The sequence below is a fragment of the Telmatherina bonti genome (assembly GCF_933228915.1).
Source record: "Telmatherina bonti genome assembly, chromosome: 5".
NCBI lineage: Eukaryota > Metazoa > Chordata > Actinopteri > Atheriniformes > Telmatherinidae > Telmatherina > Telmatherina bonti.
Window position 1 is genome coordinate 27,726,546 of NC_136623.1, and position 16,279 is coordinate 27,742,824.

At 36.4% G+C, this 16,279-nt stretch overlaps 1 protein-coding gene across 1 annotated transcript in view; it reads left to right on the forward strand.

The window, feature by feature from the left end:
- The window catches only part of ddc (dopa decarboxylase), a gene marked incomplete at both ends in the record, with an annotated part of 14,395 nt that extends 412 nt beyond the window's left edge, over positions 1-13,983 (forward strand). Inside the window, 12 exons of the mRNA XM_079240188.1 lie at positions 360-473; positions 616-735; positions 4,234-4,368; positions 5,181-5,324; positions 5,869-5,935; positions 6,296-6,390; positions 7,691-7,758; positions 9,805-9,881; positions 10,668-10,687; positions 10,777-10,875; positions 13,259-13,360; positions 13,783-13,983. Of these exons, the coding sequence (XP_079096314.1) occupies positions 360-473; positions 616-735; positions 4,234-4,368; positions 5,181-5,324; positions 5,869-5,935; positions 6,296-6,390; positions 7,691-7,758; positions 9,805-9,881; positions 10,668-10,687; positions 10,777-10,875; positions 13,259-13,360; positions 13,783-13,983 (1,242 nt within the window). The remainder of the gene's footprint in view (positions 1-359; positions 474-615; positions 736-4,233; positions 4,369-5,180; positions 5,325-5,868; positions 5,936-6,295; positions 6,391-7,690; positions 7,759-9,804; positions 9,882-10,667; positions 10,688-10,776; positions 10,876-13,258; positions 13,361-13,782) is intronic.
- Positions 13,984-16,279: the final 2,296 nt, after the last annotated feature.

Genomic DNA, 16,279 nt, shown 5'->3' on the forward strand with positions numbered 1-16,279 from the left:
TTGGTAATACTTTGATCATGAATTTGGATTAATTTGTCAGGAAAATACGCTGTTATGTTGCCAAGCCACAATTTTGAGTGACTTAAACACAGTGATGCAGATAATGTTACTGTCACATTCAACTGTATTGCATGTCATGTAGCTTAGATGTTAACAGATTAAATAATCATGCTATTGCAAAAGGTAAGTTAAGTTTTAACATGATTGCAAGCAGACCTGACTGGAAGTACTCTTTTAAAATAAGGGCAGCCTTTTCCTTGTTCATTATTAAGCCTTATAGCGGTTCCCAAAAATAACTATAGTTTGTGATAGTTTTGTCATCTGCATGTTGATTTTCTTGAATTTTTTTTACCCCCCAGGTGACCCACTGGCACAGCCCCAACTTCTTTGCTTACTTTCCGGCAGCTTCGTCCTACCCTGCCATGCTGGCTGATATGCTGTGTGGGGCCATTGGCTGCATTGGATTTTCCTGGGTAATAAACACAACTGTGTTTTTGGATCTCACAACATATCAAGAGTTTTTTATTTATTTATTTTATTATCTTAAGCTCATAACTATACTGAATAAGGAAACTTTTTATATATTCATTTGAAACTTTGTTTGTGTAACCTCAGGCAGCCAGCCCAGCCTGCACTGAGCTGGAAACAGTGATGTTAGATTGGCTTGGGAAGATGCTGCAGCTGCCTGAGACCTTCATAGCTGGGACACACGGTCATGGAGGAGGTGTCATTCAGGTAGACATCTTTTTGCATATATAATACCCATTCAAAAAGTGTATGTTAGCATGAGCTGGCTGACGTTTGCAGCCGTCACTCAGTTTTTTTTTTTAAAAGTACAAAAATCTAAAAGAAAAGGACTTCTCACTTGCATATTAAGCAAATTAATTTTCTCTCAGCTTTGGTACAGAATAATCTTCATTTTCATGCTGTATTATGTTAAGAAAGCATTTGAAAGATAGATCTCGAGAGCTTATTCAAGGTAAGGAGAGTGTCCGGTTAAGGAAAATCCGATTGCTGTTTGCAGATGATGAAGCTCTTTGGATTCTTCAGAAAAACCTCTGGGACATACTGGTAACAGTGGGTTTCAGCAAACTTTGGAGCAGGAAGGGTGAGAGCCAGCACCTCCGAGTCTGAGCTCATGTTTTATTGAAAAAGGGAGAATCAGAGAGAAAGGGTGATTAGTGCATTATTACAGGCATCTTGATGCATTCATAAAATGAATAAATTCCCCTAATGGGTTTGAAGTTTGTTCCTTTGAAAACACAACAGAGAAAATCTGGCCTAAAGTTTGCAGACTCCTCGCTCAACTAATTTTAAACTCAGTAATACACATTATGGCTTCCTTATAAAGGTATTCATTATATTTATTTCTTCAAAACTTCTCAGATTTTGGTGTCACCCTGAAGGACTTTGAAAACCTTTATATGCACAAACAATTCAGATGTCCTGTGTCTATAATTATCAATATTTTGTGCACCATTGATTTATTGTGTCGTTCTCGCTGTGGATCAAAGCAGCTGAAAATTGACAGGAAATTGCCTTTTAATGTGTCTTTCGGAAGCAGGTGACAGAGAGATGGCGGAGATGGTGCATGGATTGTTTCGTGTGGAAAAAGGCTAAACATTAGTTTAGTGTTCCATTGACAGAAACAGAGAAGCAATAGCAGAGGATAGACTCTAAATGTGTGTTTGTGTGTGTTATTAGGATGCTGTATAGTGGAGCATGAGAGTGCACTCTGATGACAGATCATTTCAGGCCTCTTCTATTGTGACCACCTGAGTGTGAGGATGTGTTATGTGTGCGTGCTCATCTGGCTCATCGTGTTTTTGTTTCGGTCTTGCCACTCTCCTTTTTTAGAGCAGCTTACCAGCTCACTATGGCAACAAATAGGGCTCTTCTCGCTGCAGCAGGGCTAATGAGTGTTGTGACAGCACATCTCCACTCTATTATTATAAACCCTGTGTCACCACAAAGAGGAAACAGGGATGTTCTTTTTAAAAATAGTGACCTGGGAATTCTTTTTTTAATACCTTAGTGAGTCGGTGTTGACATGACAGGATAAAAGATTACAAATTACAATTTTCCAAATTCTGGAAAAAAAAGAAAGAGAGCTCTTTTCATGCATCATATGTAGTTGTTGGACCACTGTTTCCTGTGGTGTTTCTCTTTTGGACCTGGCAAAGGAATGATTTGCAGCAGATTGCAAAGTATATTATGTTCAAATGTCTCCTCAATTACACTTGAGAAGAAACAGGCTATATTTCACTGTACTGGAAGATGATGATGAGAGATGGGAAAACTTCAGATGCAATGGTGCTCATACACACACATAACAGTAATCCTTTGGTGTGTTTTATGTGCAAGATACAGACAGGAAGTTGACTTGAGTGCGTTTGAGAGACAAAGTCTGTTGTTAAATATTTTCATAAATTTTCGTTATGTGATTTTATAACAAGGTTCTCTGCAAACCTCATAATGTCAGTTATTTGGTAGAAAGGTTTATTAATCAGTGTTGTGTGGCTCAATTACGTCTCTAATTTTTTTCTTGTACTGCATCATCATAGGCCAAAAAGACAGGAAAACTAATTATTAGTATTGATCAGCCTTCTCAAACAGCACAACATTTGTGGATTTTACACTGCTCTTTAAGACTAATCATACTTGTGATGAAAGCTAAAGATGGAGGGATATCAATTAAACTCACATGGTTAAAGCCTTATTCATTAGTTCATTTAAAGACATGTTTTATAACATAACTATGTCTGCTTTTATTGGTCCAATTGGTCCTTCATGCATGAACGTTTTTTCTTTTAAAATGCTATTCAGTGGCAGTAAACATATATGTACACATTTACACACAGTGGACTGCAGATGTTACCAATAATTCTTTTTTCCCCAAATATTTCTTGGTTGACTTACAACTTCCTGGAAGAGAAAAATATCCTTTAGTAGTCAGGTTTTCGTTACTTCAGCAACTGCTGACATAACTGATAAGATTAAGAAACCAAATGTTCTATTATGGGTTATGATCATACTATTACGCTGGCGCGGCTGATCACAACCATTTTACATGAGCTTTGGGTCACTGTTAAATATAATAAGAGGTTCACTGAGGACCAATATTATCATGACTACCTCATGTGCCAGTTGTTCAAAAATACAATTCCAGTTTTTTATTCTTATATTTATGCTTCCATCTCAAAACTGGCCTTGTCTGGACTACAGGCTTTATTAAACGAGTGAAAACATGTTATTTTACAATGTTAGAAGACCAAATGTAGACATTGTACAACTGTGGCCATCAAAAATATGATTAGTGAGTGATTAGGTGATATAGCTGTATAAAAACTCTGCTTACAAACACCCTGACAAACCTGTTATAAACCACAAATGTATTTTTCCTCATGGAAACTTAATTGCAATGTTGTAAATGCCATAGTCATGGTCAATATGGCAAAATGGATGCTTACTGCATCACACACAATCACAACAACAAACTAAATATGTATAAATATGTCTAATCTCCCAGTATTCTTGCAGCATTTCTCAAATATTTGTTTAGACGGTCTTTTCTAAGGAGTGATGAGGAATTTTTTTTTCTTTTTTGTGTTTACTTGGGGAGCTCTTGTTGATAAATAGATCTAAACTAACTGGCATCGCCTGTGTTTGCTGGCTTTTCTGGTGATTTGTGTTTATTGACTAAGTCATTTTAACATTTATGGATTTTTTTAAAACATAATTTTCCAGGAACCTCAGAAGCCATGCTTCATTTCATCACATATGACTCAGACAATATTGTCTTTATCAGCCAGTCTGGTAAACATAGTGATCCCACTTTCTTATGAAGAGAAAGTGAAGAGAAGGTGTAGCAATATCGAGGAGAGTATCCAGCTGCACAGGCAGCTGATTGTATTATTAAAAACTTAGATTCATTTCATGTATGAGGAACAAGCATAGCTTATATTCAGCCCTGCAAAAGCAATCATTTGGATAAAGATCAGATATGCGACTAGTTTTTTTTAAAATTATTAACTGGGCAATATTTGACAAAATATTTTTTTTTTATACCAGAAAGTTAGAAATAATAAAAATACCCAGCGGAGGTATGTCTTACATAAAGACACATAAAATGACTTGAACTAATAATGATGTTGATTTTCTCTATAGATCTCATTTTCTTCTTTTGATAAAAATGTAATGTTCAAGTTCACATGTACAGTAATTCTCCAACAGGGAACGGCCAGCGAGGCAACTCTCATGTCCTTGCTGGCTGCCCGTTGTAAAGCAATCCGACGGGTCCAGGCAATAGACTCCAAAAGGTCTGAGACAGACGTCCTCTCCAAACTGGTGGCATACACCTCTGAGCAAGTAAGCACAACAGATACTGCCAGTTTTTCTTGCATCATGTTTTAAGCTTTGATTTGACTGCCTAAAATGCCAAATAATGTGAAATTTGGTCTTTTATGTACACTGTCTTTGCACAAAAAACTTCAAACTGACTGCAGATTCATGTAATAAGCAGGAAGACAATACAGCAATGCATTTGTAAAGTTTCTCGAAGAATTCTCTTTTAAAGGTAGTCCATGTAGCGTCATTAATGGTTACCTAGGTAACCCAGACAGAATTTTTCAGCAATTGAATGAGGCAGAGGGTCAGGGGGGCAGTATCCAGCTCTGATCGGGTTTGATACCAGGCTGACTTAGTGATTGGATTAAGGAATTGCCTGAGGGCCACACAGACCTTTACAGAGAGTCCGGTTTGTGTTTTTCGACAGTGCAGTGTTCCATTAGCCACGATGGGCATTACGTAAGCAGAGGAGGATTTCTTCAGAAGCAATCTGTTGCCATTGTTCAAAAAAGAATGAAGGTGGTACTAAAAACCCAGACTTCATATTTCTGGAAATATTAACAGCCTCATGCACAAAAAGAAGACAAAATATGTCTTTGTTACACATATTATTATTTTACTTTAAATGCAAGATAGTTACAAGTATTTTTTAACATTATATCTTAAAATATCTGCTGAACTACTAGCAATTTGGGCCAAATTAAGATTTATTCTAAATCACACAGATTTTCTGTAGTCAGTTCCTTTTTTGTGAAGTTAAATACAGACATATCCTCATCTTATTCCTGAAAATAATAAATATCATATTATAGAATTTTCTCTCATCTCTTTAGGCTCATTCCTCAGTGGAACGAGCTGCTCAAATTGGCGCAGTAATGATGAGGAAGGTTCCTACGGACAACCAGTATGCTGTCAAGGGGGAAATGCTCAAGAAGATGGTGGAGGAGGACAAAGCAGCTGGGCTCATTCCTTTTTATGTAAGAAATAACAAAATCATTAATCTATTACACGGCTAAGTAAAGAGAAGCATTGTTTGTTTAAATGATATTTAGTCATTGGCTTTATACAGCTACATGTTTAAATTTTTCATCCAGACATATATACAATTTATCTTTAAACTGGCAGCCACAATGATGTAATTTACTAGTGATGCAGCTGTGTATGCCCAGAGGCTTCTGCTGAAGGATAACATTGTTTCTGTATAACCTAATGAATGTCTATCAGGTTAGCGACAAGAATCACTGCCCTATTTGGACTTACAGATCACTATCAGTGAACAATAGTGTGGAAAGCGCAATGTTTCAGCAGCTCTGAGTCATACGTGTGTCAAAATCTGTATTTTAATCCATATTCAAAAGATATGTATCTATACCTGAGCAACAATGGCTGCAAAGTCTGCATTGATTTGAATGTTGTTTTCTTTTTCAAACCAAAACCTGTTTGTTTTGCCAGTGAAGGCAGAAGACAGCAGAGCAAACAAAACCTGCAGGATATTGATGATTTGGTGTATGTGTGTTTCAGTTCTGTGCAACCCTTGGCACCACTCCATCGTGTGCTTTTGATCACATCACCGAGCTGGGGCCCCTGTGTGAGTCAACAATTTGCAACCACACACAATCAGTTTTTTTTTTTTTTTTTTTTATCATCATAGGAAGTGGACAGTGAAGCTCTATTAGTTTTAGAAATACACACACAAACCCACTGATTTGATAAGAACCAGGATGTTTGGAAGGCTAATCCACATTAAAGTTGCTGAGGAACACAATAATAAAAATTTACATTCAGTCCGTTTGAAGATTAGTTTTAATTTATCATAATGATCTTAAACCATAAATAATTGTAATAAAACATATGCTGTAACATTTATTACCCACATTAAATTCACACAGAGTAATAAAACTGTTTTGGTTAGAAAGGAAATTAAACTTCTACTCATTGTCTCTTCCAGGTAATAAGGAAAATATGTGGATGCATATTGATGCAGCATATGCCGGGAGTGCGTTTATCTGTCCTGAATTTCGACCTTTACTGAATGGAATTGAGGTGTGTAAGATAACGTAACCTTTTATTGACATGTATTGCAGTAACACCTTACACTAAGGTTAAATCAAGAAGTTTCAGAGAAAAAAATGTATGTGTAAGACTTCCACCATGGTTACATTTTGAGCCAGTGTTAAGAATTCTCCGTGGTCAGAAACTTCCATTTGCTTCGAGACAAATCGGTGCTGAATAACAAGGGAACCACTTTGTGTTCAATTGCATGTGAGATATCTCTCATTGCATCTGTGAGAGAGAACACTAACCTTATACTGTTTGAAAAGGGCATAACGTTAATGTCAAGGAGGAAGCATGCAAGACTGAGCAATGGCCCAAACAATCAGCATGAGATGGAAGAACATCAATCTGCCTTTTGAGGCTGCCGAAGCTGCCGTTGCTCCTCAAGCTGTGCACAGAGGCAGAGATAAGGACAGAGTAATTTCCTGAGGCAGCGTTAGACCTTTGTATATCAATGTTTATTAGACACACAAGTTCAAACAATGTTGGTGGGAATTGGTCGAGCTGACCGTAGAAGGAGCAACAGTTGTTTCATCACATCATGGCATTTCCATCATTTTAGTTTTCTGTTTTAATATTCTTCAATGTAATAGGGAAGTTTTGATTTATGGTCTTTCTTTATTAGACATTTGGAAGAGAGACTTTCCAACATAATGTTTAATGATGATTAAGTCCACCTTTGTGCATAATGGTGATAGAACTGGGTTAAAGGATTGGTTTCTAGGATATGAAAAATGGGCATGGAGTGGACCAGTCCCTTTAAATTAGTCAGCATGGCAACTGTCAGTCAGGAATCTGTATCACATTGTATTTTTGCTCTGTTATTGCATCTGTGCTGATAAATAAAAAGGAAATTGCCAAAGATGGCTGATAAAACGACTGAGGCAGATTGAGAATGGCTTCTTTCTGAGTAAACCCTGCCAGGAAGGTGCTATTTCCAGTGTGCTCCGTAAGCTGTTGGCTGGATGTTACTCTTGCATTCCACAGAGAAATTTCCTACTTTAGTATTTAAATGTTTTTGATAGGGTTGCCCTGGTTAGTTATGTTACAGAAAAGTTTTTTTTTGTAACGTGTGATTTTTCATGAACTGTTCCATCACAAAAGAAACAAAATGAGAATTTTTTATTTTATTTTACATTGATGCATGTAAGAAATATCTGAAAAAACACAACTGCCTATTAATATCATGTCATGTCTTATGTTTTCATAACTTAACCTGTATTGCATGTCCTTATGAAGCATTCAACAGTGTGGCTTCATCAACGATTTCTTCTCATTCATTTCAAAGTATGCAGACTCGTTCAACTTCAATCCACACAAATGGCTTTTAGTCAACTTTGACTGCTCTGCAATGTGGTAAGTTTTCCAACACAGAGCAAATGTAAAAGTCACAAGTTTTTTTTATTTTTTTTATTTCGATGCTCTTTATCACATTTATTTGCATGTTAACCCAACAGGATGTAAGCAGCTTAAATTACATTTATATCAATCAGTAATACATTGACTGTGGTTGAAGCAAGTTACTTAAACCATTTTTAGCATTCAGCACAGTATGCAGAGCATATTTCCCAGTTTACCCAGGCAGTAGCTTACAGTTTCACACAATAACTAGAGGCACTGATATCCATCTACACATCTATCATTTGCTCAGTAAAAATAGAACTACGCCTTACACCTGCCTCTTCTGTCAACACTGACAAAACGATGTATGCTCTGCAGAGGATGGAAATAATTATAAAAGGAGATTTTGTAGAAGAATATAAATAATAAAAAACTGTTTCCAGTAAATATTATCTAGCACTATATTAGTATAAAATGGCTGATTGACCCATGTGCCTTAATGGCCTGGTACATTTCTAACTATAAATATCATACATAGACATTTGGAGCCATGCTTTTAAAAATATTTCTGAGAATTGTGTTTCATCTGTATTTAAACTTGGAAGTAAATATTAGATTTAGAAACCCAAGAAGTTAAGCAATTATTTTCAAGTTTTCCATCCACTAACCAAAGTCTTCCCAGAGGGGCATTTATTCATTCAAACATACTGGATAATGTTTAAAAAAAAAAAGCACCTGGTATCTTAATGGAAAAAAATTCACTTAAAGTGTAAAACTGGTGTCTATTAATGAGATGTGTGGAAGAAAAAAAGGCCAAAACCAAACCAGGTAGTGATAGTCTAGTTGTAATATGTTTTCTTTACTTGTAACCAAATATAAAATTAAATGCGCATAATTCTTTCATTTTGATCTGATTGATTTAATTGATTAATTAATAATCAAATATTATAAATTATTTCATGAATAAATTATATTTATGTTGACTGTTCACTGTGTGCTGTTCTCTTCTGCGGTCAATTCAAACGAAAACCACTGATTAGCATTATGATCCATAAACATTACAATCTTATTTTTCCAAAGCACAATGGTCCTTCCATGGTTTTTTACTGTTGATTAACCAGGCACTGAGTGCCTACACTATTATGAACAATCATACACCTAATTAAATGCGAGTATTATTGCCAGGCTAAAATGAAATTCCTATTAAAGGATCAAATAAGAAAGAAGCACTAATTCCTTACAGAAGTGACTCAATATAGAGCGCTTTGCCATGTCAGTAAAGCTGATAGAAAATGTCTGTCTGATAAGCTGCTTGAGTGAAGAGATGATGACCTACCAAGACTTCAAACTGGATAGCCAGGTTCTTTTGCATTTCACATCGAGTCTAATGCCTAAAAAAATTTAAAAAGCACCCCATGGGTTGTAAATATTGTGTGAGAACCAGTGAGAAATGGTTCAATAAGACAAAGACACCATTGTACATGTTTACATTATGTGCTGTCCCCCTCTTAACAAGTTATGTTATTTCCCCAAACTTAACCAGAAAGTGACAAAAGTATTTTAGTAAAGTGTTGCTTATGATTAATGATAATTTACATGACATCTTTATGAGTTATATTTGTCGATTGACATATTTAGTCATTTTGATTCTCTGTGACAGGCTCCAGCCCCTCACCACCTTGAAATGGTTTAAGCCATTTAAAAATGAATGAATGAATGAATGAATGAATGAAATTGGCCGAGGAGAACTGGTATTCCATTCCCCAGAGGCAAGCTGCAGCCTCTTGTTTGCATCAGGTTGTGCAATAAAAAGCCGAAGACCAGATTACCTAAAAAAGCATATGATTTCAGTTGCAGCTGAAAAAAGTTGAGGGGTTAACCAACTTACTCACTATATTACATTATCTAGTTTGATATTTAAGCTATTGAATAAAAAGCACACTGTCGTGAAATATTGCATAATCATAATTATCATCATTGTTTTAAAAAAAACGTGACTTTAAGGTTTTATTTTGTAAACTTAAATGTTCCAGAATAATGTTCGTTTCTGGTTGTCAACAGGGTGAAGAAGAGGGCAGATATCATTGGAGCTTTCAAAATGGAACCCCTTTACCTGAAACATGAAAACCAGGAATCAGGTAGTCCTTTTTACTTCATCAATATACATTAGAGATCACAAACTGAGCTGACTCTTGACTCTATGACATGATGCCAGTAACAGGAAAACTCTAGGGACATTTTTCCATATTAACTTGCAGAAACAGTCCCTTGCAAATGTCTTAGGCCGCCTCTCATTTCTTACTGACGGCGACTGAAAGGAAATACAGTAGAATTTGTCTAAGAGGCTTAAAAATGTGTTAAATTATAAAGATGGCCACACCAAATATCAACTTTCATGCCTGCATATGTCTGCTATGACTGAGAGTGGTGGGGAACGTTGCTCAGCCTGCAGATGGGCTCAGATTTGCTCTATAATTTGCCTGACACACAGGGAAACAGAGAGTTACCGCCTACCCCACTCAAGCACTTCACAAAAGCCTTTGCTCACACAATCTGGACTCCTCAATCTAATTAGTAGTTATTAGCACAAAGTAACATAGGCCTCGGTTCTGTAGAGATGAGCAACCTGCAGGCAAAGGCCTGTTTGGAGAGACAGTGGTGTAATCAGTGAAATAAAGAAGCTGGGCACAATGACAGCTACAAACACCTGGGCTGTGGAATACAATCATTTATAACCACAAAGACAGCTTTAATGGAGTCTAATACCAAAATCATGCTCAAGAGTTGGATGGTGTTGAAGTTAGTGCTGTCTGGCACTGATAAAAACATCTTTAAATGTTGGGAATAATGTGAACTAAAATATATATTTTAAATGTAACAGAGCACATTGTTGTTGTTTTTTTTTTTCTTTTTCATTTGAACAGGACTTGTTACAGATTACCGGGTAAGATGAATTATCTTTATAACTGATATCATACTGAACGGTAAAATAAACAATATGGCAATATTTACACTCTTGCTGCCATCCTGTAGCACTGGCAGATTCCACTGGGAAGACGATTTCGCTCCCTAAAGCTGTGGTTTGTGTTTCGCATATATGGTCTCCACGGCCTGCAAGCTCATATACGAAAGGTAGGCTATCAACTGAAAGTTTCAGCCTCTTTCTCACCTACAACTACACATTTGCTGCTGCAGGAATAAGGTTCTATTTGTTGTTTTTTTTGTAATGTTCTGAAAAAAAAACTGGTAAAAAATAAATGCATTCACCTATTTCTGAAAGGCTAGCACAGTGGTGACAATGATAATCAGTTCGGCTTCAACCATTTCCATCCTTTTTCTTTCCCACTTCTGTCAATCCTGACAAAGAAATAGCAAAAAAAGAGAAACACTTCTGACAATCACATGTGCTTTCATGGTAAATGCCACCTCCATCCTTGCGTTCCACACCTCAGCCCTCCTAATCCTTCTTACAACTAAAGTCCCTTCTCTGCACTCCCTTCTCAGTTCTGTATCCATCGCTGTATCCTGACAGTGACATTGTGTCAGACTGATATCGCCCTCTATGTGGCAACATTTTCCCCTCATCCCTGCCCCTTTTCTGTCTCATCTTTTCCTATAAATGCTCCACAGCTGAATGCCCGTCTCCTATCTTCCTCTTTCTCCCTCCGGTCTGCTCTGTCAATCAAGAGGACCTGTTCCATGTTTTCTCTCCATTTTAATTGAAGTGACATATGCAGCGATTATCCCTGCAGCTATATGACACACTAATCTACTGTCCATTTGTCTTTTGAATAAGAGCACTTTTGCAGTAATAACCTTTAGTAACTGATCTGTCTTTTGTCTGTGTAAAAAAAAAAAAAATCTTTTTCTGTAAACTGAAACTGAAGCATTTTAAATACAACAACATGCACAACGTATTTTACCACAACATCAGCTAGCAGAACAGACAGTGAAGTTGTTGCAGTTTACTGGCACATAAACAAGGAAGGTGGTGGTAAAATACAGGAAATAAAGAAGGAAAGGGCTGGTTCAGTTGTTGGTAATTTAAATCCAGCATCTAGTTTCATTAGAGTGGATCAGACAAGAAAAGTGCAGTTAAAACAGAGTACTGATGCTCACTTCATCTTTCATCTAGCGTCTCAGTGATCTGAAGTGGGTAAATTATGCTGTGGGAGTAATGCTTGATCACACAGTGCCATGTTAGAAAAAAAAGAACTATAAAGAAGGGAAATTACATTTCTTGAAAGCACTATTTAATAAAGTATATTTTATGGCTATAGAATGCTAATTTGGAGCTTTTTTGATGTCAGTCTATTGGGAGCTTCTTCCTTGAAGATATGTAAACTATCAAACAACATGTTTGTTGATCAGATCCATTTGTCTATTGAAGGTGACATTTACTTCATAGTAAGTGTTTACACTCCTTAAAAAGAGGAAAAATTTAAGTTGGAAACTGTACCATGTAGCTACACAACACTGCCATCTTGTGAAAATCATGCACATATACAACCATTAAGCAAAGTTAAGTTTCAATTTTTTGGTATCACATAAATACAAAGTCCATTTTTAAATATGTAAAACAATTTGATATTTCCTTTTGTTTGAATATTAATCAATAGATAAATTAATCAAAATGATAGCAATGACTTTCAGCAGCCACATCAAAGCTGTCACTGAGAGCTTTTTACCAACTCAGAAACATCAACAGGGTTTAAAGTTTAGTCTGCCAGGAGAAACTCATCCATGCAGTCATCTCCAATACAGTAGATTCCTGGAATGGTCTTTTAACAGGACGTCCCTAAAAAGAACATTAAACATGTGCAACTCATCAAGAATGCTGCTGCTAGAGCTTTAATCAGAACTAAGAGATCTGAACACATCAGAGCAGTTTTAAAATCTTTACACTGGTTTCTAGTCAGGAAAGATTTTAAAGCCCTGCTGATTGTTTACAAATCCCTGAATGGTTTAGGACCAGAATACATCTGTGATATGTTTAGAGAATATAAACCAAGCAAAGATCTTTGATCCAAAGACTCTAGTCAACTAGTCCAGACCAGAGTCCAGACTAAACATGGAGAAGCGGCATTTAGCTGTAATGCTGAAAACAAGTGGATCAAACTTCCAATGGAGATTAAACTCTCACCAAATGGTGTCTCCATTTTAAATCCAGGTTAAAAACATTTCTTTTCTTGTGCACCTAGCATAAAGTCTGCCTGGTAACTTTTAATTAATTCAGCTTTTAATTACTTTAATATAATTCATCGTTTTATTGTGATTTTGCTCATTATGTTGTCTTTTATGTTTTTTTTTTTATATACAGTTTGTAATGCTATTAATTTTCCATGAAAATCCCTTTGAATTGTCTTGTTCATGAAATGTGCTATACAAATAAACTCGCCCTGCCTTGCCAATGTGAAAAACTGGAACAGGGCAGGTGCACATTCTTGCATCCATCATCAGGAACAATTTACAATAAGGTTTTGTCTTTTGTACTCATGCCGTGTTATGTCTGCAGCAAGTGGCCTTGGCCAAAGAGTTTGAGAGTCTAGTGAGAGCAGACAAAAGGTTTGAGATCTGTGCCGAAGTCATCATGGGACTGGTCTGCTTCAGGCTTAAGGTACAATATTTATATCTCCAGTAATACTTAAAAAAAAAAAAAAAAAAAAAAAAGTAGTTCAGGTCGGTTTGTGTTTTTTTTTTCGCCAAGAAAAATATCTCCAATCTATTTGTACAATTTTTTGCTGTAGTGCGATACACATTATTACCTGCTTTACATGTAAATAAATATTGTTTTAAAACAAAAAGTCACTAAATAATTTAGTTTTGCAGCAATGAAAAAAGACTTATGCATTAAATAATTGGGATATCATGGTATATATATGTATTTAAAAAAAGTTTCTTTCTTATTTTTTCTTGTCATTTTGCTACTGTTTTGTGTTTAAAAACATTTAGGGTGTAGCCTGATCCCGGTACAAGCTTGTGTCAAAACCAGCTATATAAAGTTTTGCGTTCTTACCATCCAATGCTTCATCTTTTCAGGGTTCCAATGAGCTGAACCAGAACTTGCTGAAAAGGATCACCAAGAGCAGGGAAATCCACCTGGTACCCTGTCAGCTCTCTGGTCGCTTTGTCTTGCGGTTTGCCATCTGTGCACGCACTACTGAGTCACGCCACATCCAACAAGCGTGGCGGCACATCACACAGCTGGCCTTTGAGCTTCTGCAAGAGCACCCTCATTGACCAAAATCTTTGCACTGTCCACTCTTATGCTAGAAGGAGAGCAGAAATTTGCGCATACGTTTTGTTATAGGTTTGCAGATATAAAATGTCCATTGATCCTTCATCCTATTTAAAGTTAGCTGTTATCAGGTGAGGATACACTCTGAACATTCCACGTCCCTTTAACCATGGGTCTGAGATAAAATTCATGCCATTGATATCACAGATGTTCCTGCTGCAGTTCCACCTACTAAGCACTAGACAAGCACTGATGTGTATGGAAAAAAACATACCACGGTGAACATCACAAGTGTACAAAACCTAAACTTTCTTTAAAAAACATTTTAAATCTGCAACGTCACTGTGTGGTGAATACATCACGTCTTTATCGTTGCACACTTATCTTCCTGCAGGCTTATGTAAGCTGGTTTTTGTCAAACATGTTTTGGGTGTGAACTGAAGGTTAATTTTAGTTGATATAATTTCCTCTAGGTTTGCGGTAAACGTATTGCACAATATGTGAGTGGATTCTTAAGTCAGCGTGTGTCAGTGATGTTTGCAGCCAGTACTGTATATGTTAGTGGAGAGCTTCATGAGCTGTGAGGTTAAAGAGCTCTAATATTGTTCAAAGTAGCCATGTTAAACACTGCCATCAAGTGAATTAATTTATTCTTGACCTGATTTTTAAAATAATTGAAGTTGCAATTGTGGTGGCTCAAAGAGGCCATAATGTTGTCACTTTCGGGTTTAAATTGTAGAGTTATCATGCATTCAAAGTTTGTCTTATGCACCCTCTAAGCTAGGGTGATAAGAATAATATTTTGTCACTTTATAGGTGAAAAAGGACCAACAGCGGTGTCTAAATTGAGATTTTTTTCCAATTCATAAAATGCACTGTATATCTTTATATTTCTGTGTTTCTGTGTATAATAGATCAAATTAGTTTAAATGAAAGAATAAAAATTTAAGCAAAAGTTGTGCATATGTAAATCTCTTTGGCTACATGTCTGACACTGATTTGCTGTGTGTATTGTGTCTTGTTAATCATTGTGTGTAAAATGAGTCCACTGTAGGATCCTTTACATCTCTGGCAATCTCTTATCACACACTAAGGATCGAGATTTACGACAGATCATCATAAAGAACAAAGCGACTGATCCTTTGTATATATATATATATATATGCCTGGGGATGTATAAATCTGTGGCTTATCATTACCAACCCTTTCCATTCAGTCATATGACCAGAAGCTGTTTCTGGTTTTTTATTTGGCTTTGCATTGAAAAGTAAATAAAGTGTTATACGTTCAGTTGAATGTTGTGTTATTAATTCCTGATGAATGTATCAGGCTCACACAAATATCATTTAACTGCATCTGGCATATGGTTAGAGTAGTACGACAAATAGAATGAATTAAGCTCTTCTGCTAGCATGAAATGGCTGAGATAGAAACCATAAGTGGACAAACAATTGCAAAAACTTACCTTTGGTCATAATCAGCTTTATAGAAGCTGTTGGATTAAAAATGGTTCCAAAATGTTATTTTAAGGAGCCAAGCTCATGATTCTGATTAAATATGAGGGGCAACATGCTATGCTAACCAGCCTCTTCTGAGCATCCTAATCCCTGAAGACAAAGGCTATCCCTCTATAAATAAAGATGGGGATCCAGTATTAGATTCTAATTCTCAGTAACTGATTACAGATCAACATTAGTCACCTGCTCCTTTGCCTACTTCAGAAGGTTATGTAAGAACCTTTTACCTTTAAAATTTGACGTGAAGTGGAAAATATTACCTTTTTGTTGACCCAGTTCAGGAAATATCCAAGAGAAAAGGTCTCATGGTCTTTCCATTTACTGTTCAGACTGAACGATTATGACAGTGATGAGATGTTACATAGATGAGACATAACAAGGCAATAAGAAAGGTCTCAGTTCAAGTGCTCACAATCGTGTGCTTGACCTGCATAACCTTTATGAATAAAAGATGTGCTTTCACTGGACATTCAGTCGGGGGGGGGGGGGGGGGGGGGGGGGGGGGTTTGGTAAGACAAATATCTGGAAAAATATATTCATGACATTAAAGTATTAAAAAATATTCTGTTTCGTGCAGAAGTGAAAGGCAAAGCTGTTGACTGTTCTTAAATGTGTTTCAAAAAGAGTTGGGGTGGTGCAACAAAGAAAAAATCTCACTGACATCAAAACATTTAACGATTTTGAGATAAAGAAACCAAAAGTCAACAAAACTTTATTTACTAGCACACTAATTTTTCCAAAGACAAGAAACTGTGCTCAAAGTTGAACATAATCTTTAAAG